This window comes from Amphiura filiformis, chromosome 15 (assembly GCF_039555335.1).
Source record: "Amphiura filiformis chromosome 15, Afil_fr2py, whole genome shotgun sequence".
Taxonomy (NCBI): domain Eukaryota; kingdom Metazoa; phylum Echinodermata; class Ophiuroidea; order Amphilepidida; family Amphiuridae; genus Amphiura; species Amphiura filiformis.
The window spans coordinates 20310452-20327711 of record NC_092642.1 but is presented as its reverse complement, the minus strand read 5'-3'; the positions used below and the strand labels follow the sequence as shown (position 1 = coordinate 20327711).

Genomic DNA, 17260 nt, shown 5'->3' with positions numbered 1-17260 from the left:
GTTCAGTTACTTTATGTCGATCAGTGCTATAATATCGTCATAACACAATAATGGTGGCAATAACGTAGGCAATTACCATTAGTTGGTTAGAAATTAATTTGGAAACATTTTTGACGCAACTTTGAAGACTACACCATGAGTTCGAAGGGTTGTTGGGAATCGCAGGTAATGTATGACTATTATATCATTTGTACAATTTACTTTAAAACACGAAGAACTGCATGTTATATATCATCGTCCATTATTTATTCTTAGTTTAATGCTATCAGGATAATGAGACCAAATCGACCAATTATACCAAACGCAACTTTTTGACGTAAGCAGATGTTAAGCAACTAAGATTTTCAGATATTTTTTTACTATACACTGCCAAATGTATGTCTAGCCTGAAGACATGTCTTTAGTAGGTAGAAGTGTATTAACGCAAGTCATTTGATATAACTTCATGTTTTTGATTAGTCATGACTTCGTGTCTAGTTTAGAGACATGGAATTGCGTTAAGACACTTGCTAAAAGTCACTACGTCAACCATGTGTATTTAATTAAGACATGAAGTAAGCCATGTCCTATTAAGGCTACATATCCTTAAAAAAATGTTGTCTTGTTTGTAGACGCGTCTTTTACGTCCAAGACATTACTTGTATATGGACATTGCTCAAAGACAGCGAAACTGTTTGCAAAGTAGATTTAGATTAGTTTAGATAAAAAATAAGACTTCTATAACATAATAGAGAAATAACATAGAGAAAAAAACATAGAGTGATCAACTTTAAAATATTAAACAATAAGAAGCCAATTCCCACAAAATCAAAAAATACATAAATAAGTTTATCCATTAAAACTATATTTCATACTCATAATTTACTATCAATTATAACTAGTTTTTTACTCGCACTATGCTAGCTACTATAAAAGTCATGAGTTTATTCTCAACCCCTATTATCTACTGTAGATAGTTTTATATTCACACTATGCTATCTACTGAAGATCATGAGTTTATACTTAACTCCTGCTATCTTCTGTACATAGTTTTATACTCACACTATGCTATCTACTGAAGATCATGAGTTTATACTCAACCCCTGCTATCGTTTGTAGCTACTCCATGTAATTTAATACTATACTATGCTTTTCATCACTGACGTTGTTTTATACACACAAGTTGCTATAATATACTGTAAATAGTTTATATATACATACTCTGAGTAGTTTTATACGCACCTCCTGTTATACTGTAGATAGTTTTAATACTCACACGTTGCTATCTACTGTAGATAGACACCTTGATTTTTTGGGGGGGAGTATCTTGACTCTGTCCTGAAACCTAAATTCGAATATATCACGAATATCAACAAACACACCATGAATCCTGGTTGAATTCCCTATTTTCACAAAAAAACAAAAACAAAAAACAAGTAAAAACAGCAGAATAAGATAAGATAAAACGAAATAAATTAAAATTGAATAAAATAAAGTAATATAACATAATATAATATAAAATGACAGGAAATATTAAAAAACATAAAATGAAAGTGAAATGGCATGTATAAATAAAATGTATTTCAAAAGCATTGTATACACTGCTTTTTTTAGATCCAATTATTGTAACAAAATACAATTGTTAACTTGTGTTTCATATGTTTTATTATAGTTATTCTGTTGGTGTGGACGTAGCTCGTTGGCATGTTACTGTATCCCAAAGAGCCGGGAATCCACTATCACTCGGATTCTGTACGTTCTGATGTTTGTATTGGGCGTAGCGTTTGCCAGTGTAATGGTTTCAGAAACAATTGCCCAGACGTTACTCCCACAGGTGAGTAATGCTATGATACCACTGTAATGAGGAAGTTGATTATCTGTTTAAAAGTATTGTTATCGTGGTAGGGTGTTTTCCCTAACATTCTTATCCACACTTTTTGAACTTTGAACTAATTGATAAATTAATTCAATTATTAATCAATCAGTTAATTAATTAATTTATTTTTTTATTTTTTATTTTTTTTTTTTATTTATTTATTTATTTATTTATTTATTTATTTATTTATTTTTTATTTATTTATTTATTTATTTATTTATTTATTTATTTATTTATTTATTTATTTATTTATTCATTTATTTATTTTCAATTAATTAATTAATTTATTTATTTATTTATCTATTCATCATATATTTATTAACTTATTTATTATTAATTAATTAATTAATTAATTTGTTTATTTATTTATTTATTTATTTATTTATTTATTTATTTATATATTTATTTATTTATTTATGTATTTATTTATTTTCAATTAATCAATCAATTAATTAATTAAATAATTTATCTATTTATCATATATTTATTTACTTATTTAATTAATTAATTAATTAATTTGTTTATTTATTTATTTATTTATTTATTAAACTTTGTCAATAATATGAATTGAAGTTGAATTAATTAATCAATTAATTAATTAAATTCGTCATATTCAGTTGGCATCCCTTTAATATAGTAGCCCTTAGCAGTACTGCTGGGGTGCTGTTGTAACTTACTTTATTTATTTATTTATTTATTTATTTATTTATTTATTTATTTATTTATTTATTTATTTATCTGTTTGTGTGTTTATATATTTATTGCACTTTGTCACAGGCACATCTATACTAATAAAATAATGAGCTCTGTGTGTCTGTCTGTCTGTCCGGCAATGCATTTCGCCGCGCTTCAACGCATTGATCCAATATTTCGGATATAGATAGATATCGGGCATTCCACGTTTATGGGGTGGTTTGAAAGGTCATCGGAGGTCAAGGTCAAAGGTCAAAATTTCAACTTTGTCCGATCGGGCCCAAACTTGGTAGGTGGAATCCTTGATACGAGGGGAATATATGCCCGAAATAAAATTGAGGTCAACCGAGGTCAAAGGTCATTACGAAGGGGTCAAATTTCAAACTTTTTCCGATCGGGCTCAAACTTGGTGGGTGGAATCCTTGATGCGAGGGGAATATATGCCCAAAATGAAATTGAGGTCAACCGAGGTCAAAGGTCATTATGGAGGGGTTAAATTTCAAACTTTGTCTGGTCGGGCTCAAACTTGGTGGGTGGAATCCTTGCTACGAGGGGAATATCTGCGCAAAATACCATTGAGGTCAACCGAGGTCAAAGGTCATTATGGAGGGGGTCAAATTTCAAACTTTGTCCGATCGGGCACAGACTTTGGAATCCTTGATACGAGGGCTTAAACATGGTATAACGAATTCTCAATATGATAGGAACAGGAAGATTTCACCACTCCCTGTGAGGACTGCAATGTCTTCCCAGCATTCATAGCTGAAAATGATTTCTAAATTTCAAACGGATGTATCAAATAAAACTGAGGTCATCAAAGGTCAAAGGGGATCAAGCCAAGGTCATCTAGGGTCAGCGGTCATCTGGGGTCATTGGGGGTCAAACAGCATCACTATCTGATGCTGGTGGTGCTCTCACGTACAGCTACAGTCGGGGCTACAGTGCCGTCACAGCTGCAGGTACTCTAGTATTAATATAAAAGTACATACATGATAAATATATCGAGATATCACCAGACCATGGCGGCAAAAGAAACACATACAAAAAGAGATCAAAACAATAAAATAAAACTAAAATGTGTAATGCTTTAGATATTTTTGGTTTCTTTGATTTTTCTTAACTTTATTTCCTTGTTTATTTCTTCCATTGTTTTCCAGGCTAAACAACTTTTAACTTTCTGCGAGTCTTTGGGAACAGGGAGCAACTGTGAAGAGTTCTATGGTTATATTGCCGTCTATCGAATATGCTCTAGTATGGCTGTATTCTTCTTCGTTTTAATGTTGCTAACAATCCGTATCAAACATAGCAAACAATACGTGCTGGAATACATAATGGGTAAGACAAACTGTTCTTGTAAACAGAAATGAGATAACATAAAAAAATATCTCATTATAAAACTGAGGACAGTGTCACGTGACTACTAAGCTTGCCATGCGCAGACAAAATGTCACTCGAGATTCAGCCAATCAGATTCAATGCCGTAAAAAGGCGAGATAAGATTCCACCAATCAGTATACTGGGATTCAGTATTCAATATAGGGCTATATTGTCTCTTCGCATTTCAAGGTTATGTACGTAGATTTGAGCGATACAGTAGCGTAGCCAGATGGAGCCAGTGGGCAAAGGGGTGGGGTTTAGGTAACTTTGAGGGGGGACAATATTTTGACGAGAATTGTCGAAAAAGGCCTAAAATGGAAAAAGGTTCGGCTTTCAACATAACACTGAGCCAAGAAGGGCCAAGATGGTCCAGAGGGCAGCTGCTCCCTTCCTCCCACATCCATGACATCACAAAACTGTTTTAAGACATAGATATACCAACCAAAATCGATGCAAAGGTACCACAAACGGCAGCACATAGTACACCTTCAACCAGGAAGACACCTCCCCCCGTTGTATTAAGGGTGCTAACATGTGAAACATGTTCCACTTCAAACCACCCACAGTTTGTTATGAATATAAAATCAATTTGCAAGTTTCATGAATGTCACCAACATTGGATTTGAATTTCAATCAAGCAATTTCCAAATAATATGTCTCGAGGTACGAACAATCATTATTAGCTATTATTACATATTTGTTTTTCTTCTTCTCCTATAGGTTCTGGGCTTTCAAACTTCTATTCCTAATCGGACTGATTACAGCAGCATTCTTTGTTCCACCAGAGTGGGTCAGATTGGCGCAGTATGTTGGTTTCTTTGGTGCAGTTATATTTATATTGTTGCAGCTCTGGGTGCTTATAGACTTAGCTTCTTCATGGAACCGCTCATGGTAAGAATACCAGGATTCCCACACGCACACACCCAACTGGAGCTATTTTGTGGCATGAAATTGATTTTAATCATAAATCATAGTAACTGTTGTTTTTCTAGTTGTTCTAATATTTTTATTTTTTCTAATATTTAACATTAACAGGTCAAAAAAGATCAATAACGGTTCAAGCCTATGGTATTGTGGTAAGTACAGCCAACTACAAGCATACCATACTTGCTTTCATGTGACAAGTTTCACTCCAATAAGACATAATACATTAACATTACTTTGGTGTTTATTTTTCTCATGCATGCATTTTCAAAAAGGACGGGCATTGAAAAAATCGGTGCTATGATTCGTATCATTAGTAGATTTCAAAGATTACTTTGCAGCTGCGTCGGCTTCATAATTTTTCAGATATTATATGAGTTTATGCTTCGTGTACGGGATTACCTGGTACAGAAGTTATCTTTTGAATGATTAATATACAGTTTTATTCCTCAATGGAGATTTTACACTGGTCTAACTCATGAATATCTTACACCAAGGATACAACCAAATATAGCTAAATATGGCATACACAGAATACAAAACAAACCAAAAACCGCTTAAATATCCAAGTTGTTAAAAATATGTTTGCAGTGTAGCTAATTGTGAAATAACACTATTTAAACCGTGATAGTATTAATAATGAAATACCAATGGCCTTATTTTTGACAGTGCTGACAATCATCATTCTGTTCATGTACATTGTGTCTGGTATTATGGTGCTATTCATGGTTGCTTTGTTCAAACGTAATGGGGATTGTTATGTGAATAGCGTTTACATTGGAGTCAGCAGTGGACTCTGCCTCATCCTTACGTTTGCATCTATGGCGCCATGTTTTCCAAAAGGTAAGAGACAAACAGAAAACAAACAATCAAGAACAAATATTAATAATTTGACGCTTTTTCAATGCAATGCCGGTACAGTAGGTTGATTCAAGTCTGTAATATACAATTTGTAACTCGCAGATAAAAAGAATCAGACCTTTTCGTAACGTTTTATAGTCTCGCAAGTTAAAAAGTAAAGTAACAGTGGCAGATTTGAATCGCGCGCGCTAACCTACTCTCGCGGGGCGTACATACGATAGAAGGGCTATTCATATCAATTTGTAAGGCTCTTTAGCAAAGTCATAGTACATTGAATTTACAACCGTATGACAAAACAGGCGAAAATAGTAACTTTTTGCCCAAGATTTGCAATTTAAAGAGAATTGGCCATTGCTCATTCTAGTGACGCTAGTATATGGACAATATAAGTGTGCTTTTTCATTTAATGACATGAAATTTGACAGATATTGTAAGGAACACTTGAGGTTTTGACTTTTAAAACCTACATTTTGGTCAAAAATGTGCTTGGATAGGTAGTTTTTAACAGATGTTCCACATTCGCCTTGCTATAACATTGAAATGCGTTATCTGTTGACCTAGTGGCGAAAAGTGTTTTTAGGGGGACGTGTTAGCTTTCGTTTGATATAAAACCAATTCTGAAGGGAACACTTGAGGTTTCGACAAAAACCAATCAAAGAGGCATATTTTTCAGTTAGAAGCTCCACAACTCTTACATTGCTATGCACTCAACTGTGTAGTGTAATCAAAGACTGTGCGGAGACAATTCACTGCTTGATTGAGAGCTCTTGGACGAAAATTTGTGCTCAGATGTATCGTTTTTTGTATAGAAACCTTTCCATATGTGTCCGTACTCTAGCTAGCGACGCATCCGCCGCGTAAACGTACTGATTTGAATCTGCCACTGCAAAATCCAACATGGCGTTACTCTCAACTTGAGATGAGACATACTATAATAGTCTGTTGTAATTCGATTCTGATACTAGTCATTTCTAGTAGCACCGGCACAAGATTTTGGAGGTTATGTGAAAAACTCCAGGCTATTGTTTGAAGTGGGTCTCTAACAATTTTGACTGAATTAGTAAATCGACAGCAACAAGGATGAATGTTGACGAAATTTACGGAAGTGTTTTCCAAGACGATCCAAAAGGGTCGATCAGGTCTTACGTAAGCTGCAAAGCACATTCTACGGAATAATAAAAACTAAACGAATACTAAACGAACATTAAACGAAAACTTAATCAAGAACTTGAACTAAACTATTACTAAGTAAAGTAAATGAAAGGCTTGTCAAAATATCTAAGGTCAAAATGTAACTTATATATTTGCATTGTTAAAGAGAATATATTATTGCTACATCAGGATGACCCTTATTCAAAGTATATTACAACATGCATACATAAAACGTTAACACGAAGTCATCTGTATTACAATCGCAAGCTGTCGGCTGTGCGACTGTGATTTTAAAAAATGTTACTTTTACAGACGATTTTTTTTCCATGTTTTGCACTTTTTTTATCGCAGCCTACTCCAAAGGTGGTGTTCTTCAATCGTCAGTAGCTACTGCATATATCATGTTCCTTACCGCTTCAGCTCTGTTAATTCAACCTCCCATAGGAAGTAAGTGAAACGCTCTTATATTGTACACCCCCCCCCCCCCCCCCACACACACACACACCCACCCCTCCACCGCACTTCATCAACACTCATATAACAACACAACATCAGGCGGACAAGCAAGTAAAGCGCAAAAAAACCACAAAATATAAAATAAGCGTGTCACATATAATTCGTCGTGGCCATCGCATACCGATGACTAACAACTACAAACCAGTCTTTTTGGTTTGTAATGACTATAGAGGGCGCCTTTATTGGTCTTGCAAAGCGTACCATTGCCGCTCACCGCACACATGGCGTTTCACGTCTCATAAAGGGATGTAGCCGCTAGTCCTATGGTTCGCTATGGTTTGCTAATCCGAAAATAAGGTTCACTAGTCCCAAAAAGTTCTCTAGTCCGAACATAAAACATGTAAAAAGCTGAGCATACTGCAGTTACTGTCCGTTTTCCTATACACAATACACAGTGCTCTCACCATTGACGCGTGACCTCTACAAATGATGTACGTTGGAAGAATGGGCACTTGCCTAGTTAACATCACTGCGTGAAAAATAACCAGCCAATATTTTAGCTATTCTCCAAACTTCTAGCAAATATATTTCTCTAACATGACCTAAAATTACAGCTAGGTTAGATGTTCAGAAATAGTCGCACTTTTGTAAAATATGAGTGAGGGCAAGGCATAGCTAGCCAACTCCCCGTGTTAATTGAATGGAGATTTGACCGAAAATATTGGTATCGGACCGCTCACTTCTGAAGGATGCCACACAAAAAAACGGTACAAGCTACATTTTAACTATTCTAAATAGGTTCTAGAAAATATAGTTTTGTAACATGTCCTAAATTTTTAGCTACTTTAGATGTTTGGAGAGGGTCGCACTTTTGTGTTTTAGGAAGGATAATGTAAACGACAGATAACACCAAAAATATGAAGAAATTATTTCCAAACCGTGTTAAGTCAACAATCATTATGTTGCTCATTTTGAAGAATGCTGGTTAACAAAAAGCAGGTCTTTGTCTCATTTCGTGAACAAAGGTACACATACCATTGTTTCCTTTCGTTTCCTTTATAATCGGTTACCCAACTGAAGCTATAATACCAGCTTTATTGCGATGTCGCACATTGAAAACAGACACTTGTGCACAACCAGAGAAGATCTGATTTAATCAGTTGAGCTGCTTCAATGAGTGTTATCTTGGTTTAATAGCTTTTAATGGGATTTAAGTCCTGCAAAGGTCGAGATGAATTCTACTGTAGACATGACTGCATCATGGACTAATAGAAAAGGGTTCGCTGGTACAAAATTTAGCGTTAAGGGTTAGGGTTAGAATTATGATAATATTAGGGTTATGGTTGGGTCAGGATATTGGCAAACGTTTTGGATTAGCGAACCTTAGGACTGGCGGAGGTAGGCCCATAGAGGGTCGGTTAATAGTAAATAATGCTCCTGGTATTGTTTTTATAGTTCCAATTGATGAACTCAAAACATCAGACATGGTAAATTACACATCAAATGCGACTATTGTGACGTTGTCAACTGGTGTTGTAGAGATCTTACCACCCAATGCTACTACATATTACCGCGACTGTAAACCAGATGCATTTAGTACGGTGTCAGTGTTTTATGACGTCACGATAGGTGATCTGGTAAATGGAGGAGTGTCTGCCTTGCTTATGTTGGGAACTGTTTTATATGCATGGTAGGTGTGGTCAATTGTTATATTTTTTGTTTCATGGAACTTTGACGGTTTATAACTTTACACCTAAAATGAACAAGATACATACTTAGAACGCCAGTAGGCGATAGCAGCCTACACAGCTCTTTTCAGCGCCACTATACAGAAGGAGAAGTGTACAGAGCAATCATCACCATTATTATTATTATTATTATTATTATTAGTGTTATTATTATTATTATTATTATTATTATTATTATTATTATTATTATTATTATTATTATTATTATTATTCCATCACAGTCTGAAGACATTTGAAGACATCACAAACAAAACAAATCGTACAGAAGACTTCGAAGAACATGTGAGTGAAACTATCAGTTCATCAATTTATTGCACTTATTTTTAGAAGGGCGTTGTCTGAAGCATGTTTGAGGATAACATGTATGCATATTAGCAGGGGAAAGCTATTACCGCGATTTTGTGTTATTTTGGATTATATTTTATGTTGTGCGAGACCAAAGTCCCCCCCCCCCACACACACACACCGACATCGCCTGCTAATAATTACAGCCATGGTACAGCAGAGATACTAAAATCAATACCCGGGATCGATACACGTGAATGTGCTATGCACGATTTGATATTCAGACGATAAATCTTTGGATACCGTCCAAAGACGGGCGTTCAGCCCCAACATACACTGTTGTATCAATGTACCTGTTATACAATTTACAAGAATCAAACCACTAATAACGTATTACTAATATTTGAACTATAATGTGAACAACTGGACTTACTTTTTATGAGTAGCTTATTTTCAAATCCAATCCTGGATGCACCTTAAGGCCTACTGATCTTCGGGCGGCCAAAGTTCATTGATCTGTGAAACGGATGTTATTGTATCACTGGTCACAGTTGACTTCAAGTCTTCAACCTGAGAGGTATCTTCTTGATCGCTGACATGGCCACTTCCCCTATCGTTGAACTCAACTGTGACCTGTGATACAATAACACCCGTTTCACAGGTCAAAGAACATTTGCCGCCAAAATATCAATACGACTGGTGATGCATCCAGGATTGGATGTGAAACTTTGCCACCATAAACAGTAAGTACTGTTTTTGTACCGGCCAGGAACTGGCCGGTACTTATTAATTGGCTCAAGTTTGTTGTTGTTTCTAACTTTCTATAGATAGTGTATGAACAAAACAGAAAATATTGTCAAAAAATGATCGAGTTGTCAAGGCAAATAGAAATACCAAAATTGGTGTGTGAAGACAACAGATGTTTTGTGTTGATTTTGCAATATTAAGGTAAAATCAGTATAATATTTTAGGAACTTTCTTTCTAAATTGAAAATTTGGCAAATTCGCTGGTCCTCTTACCATGCACATTGACCTTATTAGAGTATAAAGCACAGGGACAATATAATACTCAGTACAAGTTCCAATATCTGTGGTGTCAGTGTGTGGTCAATGGTCATAGTGCTTTTCAAGCAGGGTCAAGGTTATCTAGCAGCAATCTTGCTTTAAGTTTATGAAACTGTTTTGATGTCATTACACATCTATTCCAGAAAACTTACACATGAAAATTAATTGGCAATTGGTGGGAGAGAATAATTGGCAGGACAATTGGTTCTACATTTAGGAGTTTCACAGGATAATAATTAGATGTTAGGATAGAAGAGGGTGTAATGTTATGCCCTTAATCAAAAGTCTGCTGCAAAAGTTATTTGCACTCACACATGATAAACAATTATCTTCTTTTGGATAAGTTGATTAACTTCATATATTTTGGTATAATAATGATGACATAAATCAGAAAAATGGAGCTCTAGTGCAGATGTAACGAATTATGTTCCTACGTATATCACTAGTCTTTAACCATGCTAACAAAATTAATACAATAGCTTTGGGTTTCAGTATGTGTAGGCCTATAATATATTTGTTGTTTATATAGTCCCAAAAAATTATTCTTGATATAGTGTTTAATATTCTGTGTGTTTAAATTTTCAAAACCAGATTGTTATGAATTAATCTATACTAAAAGATGCGAATGTTGTTTGCTTTTACAAATTTCATTTGTGCAATCACAATTATACTCATAGACAGTTTTGACGTAAGTATAGTGTGAAAGAAGAATACAAAACAGGGTGTAACATAAACTATTGGGAAAATCGCTAATGAATTAGCTTCTGAAATTCGTAAGGATGTAGAAGGGATCACATCACATTTGGTGCCAAATGATCACATTTCGGGTGCCAAATGTTTGGAATTTTCAAATGTATCTAACAACGTAAAGACTGATTTTGAGAGAATAGCAACAAATGGAATTTGGCTCAAAATACAACCATAATCTTTACACTTAAAAATTATTTTTACTGTATATTTATATTTTAAAACGAAATCTTATGTTACTCATTGTAATTCATCCTTTTGCCGGTACATCCCTTTTTAAAGGGAATTTTATTCAGATTAGAGTTCAAATGTTAATATTACCTACTACCTGGATGAATGCTAAATATTACATGTACATCATTTCTGACCTTCGTTAAAACAACTTTCGTAATATTTTTTCCAGGTCGGGTTTTGTAACTGCTGGGTTGATCAGATTGGTCCAAGTAAGTTGTGCTTTGATCAAACATCTATGAATTGTCATTTCAATGTTGTCAATCATCATTACAATAAAAGGCAGAGACAGAGAAACTAGTCTGACGATCCTGTCAATCAAACACACTACACCATATGATTGGTTAGTTGCGCGTAAAAGGGAGGTTGTTTCACCTGGTGCCTTCATCGGATAAAATGAATCGCAGATAATGGCGGCCGATGTCGATACTCATAATACAAGACAAAAGGTAACTTTCTAGGCATTTTTGACATGGTGCTTTAGAAGAGAAAGTTTCTTATTACTAAAACCTAACTTTTGAAACTGTATGTTTGAAGGTGAAAACTAACCACAGCGCACGCTGTTTTATTGCAGCGTTCAGAAATTTCAATCATACTTGCAAACTTGTTCCCAGGTTTGATTGACAGACGTCAGACGCGAGCTAGCTTCGATATCCCCAACTTTTATAATACCGTAACAATTCAAGGGGTTGGTGCAAGATCTGTAATAACTGTCCTATTCGCCCTTTGCAAGGATCCATCATCTTGCTACCAAAACGAGGTTCTCCCTGCACACGAATGCGCAAAATATACATTTTTGATTCTGTTTATTATTTTCGTGTAAAAGGTAAAAGCAACATGTCCTCGTGGTAGATCTGAGGTGGTTGTAGGATTTCTAATGTGTTTTATAGTTTATGTGTGTTTTGTTGTAAAAGGTTTTTTGACCTTGAATCATTTACGACTCGTAACATACCTTAGTCTAGAGATCCTGTAAATGGCAAATATATGTAGCTTAATATTAGACGGCTGCAGTTTAACTGTTGGACTTTGTTAGGAGTATGGAGGAAAAGAAAAGGGTAAACGGATCCCTCCGTCGGACCTGAGCGTATTTTTGCCTCCATCACTTTTATGACATTTTCTTGGTGTCTTGGTGCCTAGAAATAAGGGCAGTAATTTCAGAAGATCGTGGATACAATTGAATATATGAATACAAAAGCCACCTAAGTCCATACTTTGGCCAAATTCAGTTAAGCATGGGAAAGTGTTGCTATACATAGGCCTGTTATATGTATGAAATAACAACTCAAATTCATCATCTGTGTCTATTGAGCATGTGAAAAATAGCATGTATGAAAGAATCAACCCAAGTCCATGATTTGAGTCTTGTAACACATTGATTGAAATCCAGTATGTATAAAAGTCCAATTGTAACACATTCATTGCTGGAGAGTGACTTTTGGGAAAAAAAATGGGTTTAATCAAGGAAAGTGTGCGGTTTATATTACATGGCAGAATGCTTATCAACATTATTCATAACCACCCAAGTCCAGAATTTAAAATGAACCCCACAAAGTCCCTGAAATGCTAATCGTCATACCTAATACAGTTTAACCCACCCATTTGCACGTACAACTTACCATATTGACCAGGTAAATCTAACTGAAGGAATTAAAATGATACACAGGTTTTTTTTCTCAAAATCACTTCCCATGGACTTGGTGGGTTTTTGATTCATGTATTCAATTATTGCAAAGTAATATTGCTGTAGCAACTAGCAACACTATTTCAATATTACAATATACCGTATTTGATTTTGGTAGTATTTATGCTGGTGTAAATGATACCTTACCACTACTAACTTACCGACTATGTTCATATTTCCTTCAAATTTAAGCTGAGCGTGAAGATCGACATGAACTTCGTCGCCAAAGCTGGGGTCTAGTACGCAATGAAAGAGATGGTACAATATACAGCTATTCGCTCTTCCACCTTACTTTTGTATTAGCATCATTCTTCATCATGATGACTCTAACTAATTGGTTTAAGTAAGTCATTTTCATTATGTAATTTCCACCTAAATTTGTTAAGTGTCTTGACAAACAAAATGCAATAAAATGGGATCGGTCATGGAGATTTGAATTTTTTAAGTAGCTCGTTGGTTTTGATACAGAAGGTACACTCTCATAAATAAGGGGAACAGCGTGGCATACTGATCTTTCGCATCTAAACGTTGTGTTACCATGGTTACATGGTAGAATCTTGATCTTGGATCATTTGGAGCAACCATCAATTTAACTTATGGTTATAAGATGTATTGTTGGTCGAAGCAGCAACAAAAAAAATGTAGTTCACAGCATCTTGCGAAAGGTAGTGAGCTTTTGCAGAAATTGCATTGCTCAATTCATAGCGAGCGTGTAGAAGAATTCAAATATCACAGATATACTTGTCCTGTGGTTCTTGAGTTATGTTGTAAAGGGGACTGAAACAACAACACTTTTGTAAAACGTACATAACTCATTAACAACAATAAATTAAGCAACTTTTTAAAGTATATGATTTGTAGAATGAACTTTTGCAAAACACCAAAGTGTTATTTTTCAATAATATATTAATTCAGATAATGAAAATTATTGTGTACTTCTTTTCAAATTTTCTTATCTTTTAGACCCGAATTAGCCACTTTGGAATTATTGAATAGAACACCTCCGCCATTCTGGGTAAAACTTTCCTCCGCCTGGGCATGCGGTCTGCTGTATTTGCTACAGTTAATCTACTTGGCTTGTCATAATCCTCGTGAAGAAACAGTGGAAGAAACAGACATTGGCCAAGCGGCTGAGGAAGTGTCAGATTCAGAGAGCACACAAAATAGGGCGCCAACAAAGTCAACCAAGTCAGTGAGGCAAAAATCACAGTCCAAAAGATCGAGTGCTTCAGGTGCTGAAGCTAGTTCAAGCAGGTCTGAGTCCGAATCGAGGAATAATAGAGACTCTGTTTCACAAGGTGCAAATAAATCGGATGCTAAAAGGAAACAAAACGAGGTGTCCAAAAAGTCGGCAAAGTCAGAGAGGCGAAAATCCCAGTCCAAAAGACTGAGTACATCAGAAAATGAACCTAGTTCAAGCAGGACTGAGTCTGAATCAAGACATAACAGAAACTCTGTATCACCTTGTGTACAAGGTGCGAAGAAATCTGATGCTAAAAAGAAACGTTCTAGTAAGCAGCTGTCAACGAAAGATGTGAAGAGACTTTCGTCGAGTGGACAGAAGCAAAGGTAAGAGAAACTATACAGATAACAGATAGAATCAAATACAATAAAGGGTCTACCTCCAGCTGTAAACGCACAATAGTGGCAAAGAATCAAAACTCACACAGCAGTTTTGTAATTTGCAGAATCGATTTGAAAGCACGGCACATAAGCTCAGATACTGAAAAGCCAACAGTTGCTGTCTTAACTTATGCAGTAGATCATCTACGCTCAACGCATCAAAGGATTGCAAACTTTGAGAAATTCTTCAAAAATGTCAATCCTAGACCCTCCCTCGGGTCCATGGAGAACGACTGGTAATGTACATGTAGATTATATACCCGATACATCCCTCGGGTCCATGGGAAACGACTGGTAATGTAGATTACGTGGACCCTCCCAATATGTAGGCAATTTCCTTTCCACTTCCCAGCATTTTGTGGGACGTCACTTTTACCGATCCTGGATCTGACGAATTTTCTATATACCGTGTCCGTGGTCTCACTGTCTTGCCGTTTGTGTAAGCGGCGCGGCTACTTAGCCTGACCAATCAGTGTAGTTCTCAGCAAGCAAGGCGATATTTGAAGTGGTTTTCACTGATGTCTATTGACCATAACCATAACCAATGGGGCGGGGCTATCATAATTGACGCCACAGTCACGTTACATAGGTTGATAATTATTTGGAAGGGACTTTTCTATTCAAAATGGAACAGTCTCAGATTAGGAGAGCTATTATAATAAAATGAACAAGTTGGTCTGTATATTAATTGAGTTGACACACAGTGCTTCAGGAGCACTATAACTGTGTTGCTGGCAGTTGGGGCTTAGTGGTGTGTTGGTATTAATCTGTGGAGTGAAGGGGAAGGTGGTTTTAGCTCTAAGTATTTACCCAGAGATGGAACCGAGACTGTGTGACAGTCTAGGTCAAACCATGATTATCTTAAGTAAATATAAGTCATACTTCAAAAATGTTCACCCTATTTTCCTCTTCTTTTCAAAGGCACAAAATGGACAATTTGGGAGGCTCCAGTAGACCACACGTCTTGGAAACCGGCGATAAAGAATCAGATACACTCTCAGAACTAGATATGTATGTCCCACCAGGAGGAAGCGATTCTGAAACTGAATGGCTATGGGAATTGGAGGCACCTCTTGGACAGTCAAAGGATTACTTTGATGCAGATAATTTGGGATATTATCGGAACTGACTATTATTATATTTAATCGGAAGTGGCATAAACCATGAGACAAAGTTAAAAACGCTTAAAATCGATAATATCTACGTCTCCATTGTTTCCCTTATACCTGATCCCCTTCTCGCTCACTCTCTCTTTCTCTTCCTCTGTTTCTACCATGTCAAAGGCCTTCTTTAGCTCCAGAAAAAAACTCACAACTCACTTCCTCCTGTTTGTATTCCCTTCTCCCCCAGTACTTTTCTTCTTCCATATTTCTATTACCTCCGTCCATCTCTCCTTGACTCCTCCTCGATCCCGTTACTTTTCTTTTGACATCCTCATACCCTAACCCTGTTCATTCCTTTTTAAATACAAAACTCGTCAAAATATCTAAACATGTCCGATTAACCATAAGTTTTACCTGTGATTCTTTGTGTATTTTTTAATTGATCAATATTAGATCCCTACAATCCGTGTCAAAATGTATAGACGAATCCAACGAGCCAAGTGATGAGCAAAAAAGCAAACTAAATCAGTACCAAACTAAATCAGAGCCAAGTGATGATCAGAATTTAGTCCGCCATGACTGGGTCCCAAACTGGTGTTATGAGTATGACTGCCCAATTGGGTGGATTAAAGCCGCTTTAAAATCGATGTTATGTTGTATTGTGTTGTAAACTTTCATCATTCTATCATAGTTTATGATTCTATTGTCTACATATAACACGGGTGATGAATGAAATTCAGTTTAAAATCCTCGCCAAGGACGCGTCATTTCATATTTTAGGTGGGATATACCCGATGGGGACCCAGCTATGGCTGGCTGCCATGTTGATGTGTAGGAATGCGTAAAATTGGATTCGTCTACATGGTCTATGCATTCCGAAAGCCTTTGCGAATGAAACCCAGAATACATCACGTAGATGCACATATCGTCACTGCCCACGTTTTGACGATGATGTCAATCGCTATGCTTTTGGGAATTTCCCAAATGGTCCATTGGTACCCATTATGTTGCCAGTTGGTAATGTACTGTCTGCTGTCGTCTCCAATACAACATTTAATCCGCCTGATCTGATAATGAGAAGTTTTGAAACTATAATATGATTTGTAATGTTGCATTCGAATGAGGCGGTGTTTTCAAAATTACTTTAATGCGGTTTGTATTATTAATGTAGTAAGTAGTCAGCGTCATGTTTATGGAAGTCATTATTTATCTTAATTATTGTATTCTTAAACTGGACAGGTTGTACAGTTTTCTACATATATTAGTAATTTATTGAATTATTTTTGTAAGGCTGGCTTATTCAACAATATTACCAAGAGCCGGTCTCGTGGTAATTGTTATTATTTTCGTGATTATTTCATAATGCCGAATAGCAGTTACGATAGAAACCGTTCCATTACGCCAAACGCGTATGCAATCATTTCAATTCTAAATTGGTTTTGCACCTGTTTTCCACCTT

At 35.9% G+C, this 17260-nt stretch overlaps 1 protein-coding gene across 1 annotated transcript; it reads left to right on the top strand.

Annotated features, from left to right (window-relative positions):
* LOC140171372 (uncharacterized) lies at positions 1-16448 on the top strand. The gene is made up of 13 exons (XM_072194615.1): positions 1-165; positions 1652-1813; positions 3706-3883; positions 4646-4816; positions 4961-5001; positions 5519-5692; positions 7214-7309; positions 8774-9008; positions 9288-9348; positions 11567-11606; positions 13268-13418; positions 14039-14644; positions 15620-16448. The coding sequence occupies exons 6-13, from the start codon at positions 5542-5544 to the stop codon at positions 15825-15827; spliced, it is 1548 nt and encodes a 515-aa protein (XP_072050716.1). The 5' UTR covers positions 1-165; positions 1652-1813; positions 3706-3883; positions 4646-4816; positions 4961-5001; positions 5519-5541; the 3' UTR covers positions 15828-16448.
* The last annotated feature ends 812 nt before the right edge of the window (positions 16449-17260 follow it).